We start from the raw sequence: 4,724 nt of genomic DNA on the forward strand, positions 1-4,724 counted from the left end.
GTAACCCAAAATACTGTATTTATAGAATATGCCTAACAGTCTATGTTTTATTATTATTATTATTATTATTATTATTATTATTATTTATTGGCAGTTATTCATATAGCGCACACATATATTCCATGGCGCTTTTACAGAGAATATTTGGTTATTCACATCAGTCCCTGCCCCACTAGAGCTTACAATCTATATTCCCTATCACATGTACACGCACACACATTCATGCTAGGGTTAATTTTTGTTGGGAGCCAATTAACCTACCAGTATATTTTTGGAATGTGGTAGGAAAGGGTTCCAGTCTGAAGATCGACAGTGTCTAGGTCGACAATGTTTAGGTCGACCACTATAGGTCGACAGTCACAAGGTTGACTGGGTCAGAAGGTCGACATGTTCTAGGTCGACAGGTCAAAATGTCGACATGAGTTTTTCTAAAAAAATTTTTACTTTTTCATACTTAACGATCCACGTGGACTACGATTGGAACGGTAATCTGCCCGAAGCTCGCGAGCCATGCAAGGGGACACATTGCACTAATAGGGGTTCCCGTTCACTCTACGAAGAAAATAACACCAAAAAAAATTAAAAAAACTCATGTTGACGTTTTGACCTGTCGACCTAGAACATGTCGAACATCTGACCATGTCGACCTAGTGACTGTAGACCTGTAGTGGTCGACCTAAACATTGTCGACCTAGATACTGTTGATCTAATGATCCACACCCGGTAGGAAACCGGCCCAGTATTTTTCAGAATAAAGACTTTTTTCAGTTATTAAAAAATAAATGATAGTACACCAAATCCTTTATTTAATTCATTCATTTATTTACTGTCTTTACACTCATGACAAAGCACAAATCCTCTGAGCCTTGTTTGCAAATTGTGTTTCTCATCATGCAAAGTAGTGCAAGCTTGTGTGACCACGGGTGATGACACTGATACATTACCTCAAACCAAATATTGGTTACACTTTGAAAACCAGCGATAAGGGAAAAAGAACAAGAGAGAGAAACACACAGAGACGCAGACAGAGAGAGGGACACACAGAGATGCAGACAGAGAGAGGGACACACAGAGACGCAGACAGAGAGAGGGAAGGAAAGGACAAGCACTAAGATAACTTCTCGTACAGGGAACGTCTCCTAATAGATAAACATGGAGACTGCGGAAATTGCTTTCTACCTGGTTAGCATTATCATTTCATCTTCTGGAATATCCTGTAACATACTCATGGCAGCTGCCAGCTACAGGATCTGGGTAACTGATGGATTTAGCAATCCTCGAGATCTAATTATATTTTACATTGGACTGTGCAGCGCGTTATTCCAGAGTTTTTACATTTCTCTTTATGTATCATACTTGGTGTGGGCAGACATGTTGTCAACATATAATGTGTGTACAATCATTATTAATGTGGTGTTTGCAATCTTCATCTGCACCGTTTCCCTGACGTCATGGCTGTGCTCCTTCTACTGCATCAAGCTTGTCTCCTTCCAGCACCGGATAATCCTATTCCTGAAGACGGGACTCCCCACAATGATTCCCTGGATAATAGGAGGAACCCTAGGGATGTGCGGATTATTACTGGTCTTACTGCTTGGTGTCATCTTTATGTCAGTTCCTCTAGATAATACATATAACAGCACATCTTACTGTACAAGAGTCAGTGATGAATATAACAGCAATGTTCTGGATATAGTATACAGAGCGTATTTCCTGATAATATTCCCTTTCCTCCTGATCCTTATATCACTGGGCTGCACACTCGCACCTCTCATTATACACATCCGGAGGGTACAGAGGTCACCAAGCCTGGATAATTCCCACCTAAAAGCTCACATCACTGCGGCCAAAACCATGATCCTGCTCCTAGTGCTGAATGTCGCATTTTTTACATCGCAGGTTCTCTGGAATGAGGTCTGGTTGTCCATGTCTTCTCCTTTATACTGGATATATGGGATGTTTTATGTCTCCTTCTGGAAACTTCAAGCTCTAACACTTATCTTCAGAAACAAGAAATTAAGAGTTACTTGTCAGTCATTTCTACTGAACTGTTTCAAAAAGAAAATGTGACTCAAATAAATGTTATTCTGCTTTATTACTACGGGTCAGGGGTCTGCAAACTGACGTTGTGACAATATCTCATAGCTTAATAGCACTGCTACATTCAGACTTCTCTAATTCTTAATATGCATTCCAATTCCGTCTCTCGTATGCTCCTACAAACACACCTGGTGAATGTCTCCTACAATAGTACAAAAGATAACCCCATCATCATGTCCAAATAAAATAGGAGGATCGCCAGCCACCAGTCAAATACCATGAGGTATAGCGTAGGCTTCTATGAATTTGACTCTTAAATTCAAGAGATAGGGTGTCTACAAAATGTTTCCACATATGCAAAATACTTTTCAGTCTGAGATTCTTTATCTAAAACCACCTACACCCAATGCATTCTAAAAAAGATAAAAATAAAATTGCTTTAAAAATCAAATGAGAAGTCACAACTGAATGGTTCCATGTTTGAAGGATGGCCTTACGAGCTTCTACTCCCACCGCTATCAGCAGTCATCTACCCCTAGGGGTAATAGCAGGATGAGTAGGGATAATCCCAAAGACAGCCCTTTTTAATTTTACTATTGACCTGTTACTTATATTGTTGTAAAGCTCTGTTCACTTTCAAGGTTCTTTGATAGGTAACGGAAATAAAAATGTTGGTGTTCGCAGCTTATGTTGCTTTATATGTCTTTAGCCCCTCGGTTTCCATGGGCATGATCTTCTTTAGTTTAAAATCTTTTGAAGACATTTCTGGCTTTTTGGTTAAACTCTCCAAATCTACAACACTTTGGACCTTATTTACATCTGTTAGCAAACCAAAAAAGCACACTAATGGGCAAAGCCATGCTGCACTGCAGGTGGGGCAGATGTAACATGTGCAGAGAGATTTAAGATGAGCATACACTATACAATTATGTGGCAGATCATCTGCCAGATCTGGCTGGTTGAAATGCAAATCTGGCAGTGGATGAGAGCAAATGACAATCGACCATTTGCTCCCAAACACTGGAAAATGGACAAAATCCATGATTTAACCAATTTATCTGAAAGGTAGGTTTTTTTCTATTTATTAGTGTATGACTTTTTCAGCAGTGCTGTCACCTACAGTAGCAAATAAAATCTTATCCAGCACCAAGAGGTACACAATAATTTTTGGATAAAAACAGACTAAAGTAATGTAAGTAATAGACAAGCTCTCAAAAGGGAATGTAGTCTGGATCCCAATGATCAGAATCCAGACACTGGGATTCCGATAATGACAATGCCAACAGATTCCCAATGTGGAGGGTTAGTGCTAGGCTGTGCAGTCGGTTGTGGTCATGCTGCAGGGGGTTAGGATTAGGCTTTGGGGAATTTAGGGTCATGCTGCAGGGGTGGAGGAGATTAGGGTTAGGCTTTGGGGGGTTAGGCTGGAGTAGGGATTGACTGCAGGAGGGGATGATTAGGGTTAGGCTATGGGGGTTTAGGGTTAGACTGGGATAAGGTTAGGCTGTGGGAGGGAGAGAAGGTTAGGATTAAGCTACAGAAGGGATGGGTTAGGGGTAGGGTTAGGCTCTAGGTGGAGGGTTAGGCTGTAGGGGCTAGGGTCATGCTGTGGAGGAATTTAGGGTTAGACACTAGGGAGAGGATTAAGCTGTCAAGGGGATTAGGGTCATGCTATGGGGGAAGTTAGGGTGAGGTTGCAGGAGGGGGAGGTTAGGTGTAGGCTGGGTGGGGAGGATTAGGTTTAGGTTACAGGAGGGAAAGGTTAAGGTTAGGCTGGAGGAAGTGGAGGGTTAGGTTTAGGCTGCAGGATGGGACAGATAGAGTTAGGCTGTGGTAGGGGAAGGCTTAGTGTTAAAATACTCACCATGTTGACATTCTCAGCATTGGGATTCCCCTGTTGGGACTTTGACAATCAGGTATTTCATTACCAGCCCATCAAAAGTTCTGCCCATTAAGATGATGTTTTTTAAGCTCTTACCTGGTATGGCTGCATGGGATGATACTGCAGCCAGCTGGGCTTTAGCTGACATAGTAGCCTCCCAAGCATCTGCGCCTTCCCACTGCAATCCCCTGGCTGTGAATGAGCATGTGCAGAATGGACTACCTCTTGCTTGACTGGCCCCCAGATATCATGTACAGGAGTCGCACTTTTGTATCTGATGACACTAAGCAGTATGGTCCATACAGCTGTCTACCTTTTGACCTGTTGATCTCATGCATGTTGACCATATGGTGTTGACATTTTGACTGTCAACCTAGACACTGTTGTCCTATCATCCGGATACCCACCCAGTATGTTGTCTTTAGAGGGGAACCAAGAAACACAAGCCCTAGCATTTTCTGTTCCTCAGATGCTTGTTTTGCTAAGCTGTGTATGACCCCAGGTATTCACTAGAGGCCGATAAGGTGTAGCTCTAGTAACTGAAATAGGGTGTTTGGCCAGCAGCCGGTCACCAAAACAACCATGCTGGGGTCCGGGCTGGAATCTATGAACACTAGAGGCCAATTAGGTGAGGCTCTAGTAATTAAAATATGGGGATTGTCCATCGGTCCGTTACCTTTACAACCGAGCCAATGCCCGGAACTGAAACATTTCTAATATTAATGATTGGTATATGTTTTTTACCCATTAAAACTTATTTTTAAAATTGAAGACATCCCTATACATTATTTTCTTAGGGATG

At 41.9% G+C, this 4,724-nt stretch overlaps 1 protein-coding gene across 1 annotated transcript; it reads left to right on the forward strand.

The window, feature by feature from the left end:
* The first annotated feature begins 1,152 nt into the window (after positions 1-1,152).
* Positions 1,153-2,070, forward strand: LOC134944357 (taste receptor type 2 member 41-like). Its single transcript, XM_063932937.1, has one exon. The coding sequence runs from the start codon at positions 1,153-1,155 to the stop codon at positions 2,068-2,070; it is 918 nt and encodes a 305-aa protein (XP_063789007.1).
* Positions 2,071-4,724: the final 2,654 nt, after the last annotated feature.

Source organism: Pseudophryne corroboree, chromosome 7, assembly GCF_028390025.1.
Source record: "Pseudophryne corroboree isolate aPseCor3 chromosome 7, aPseCor3.hap2, whole genome shotgun sequence".
NCBI lineage: Eukaryota > Metazoa > Chordata > Amphibia > Anura > Myobatrachidae > Pseudophryne > Pseudophryne corroboree.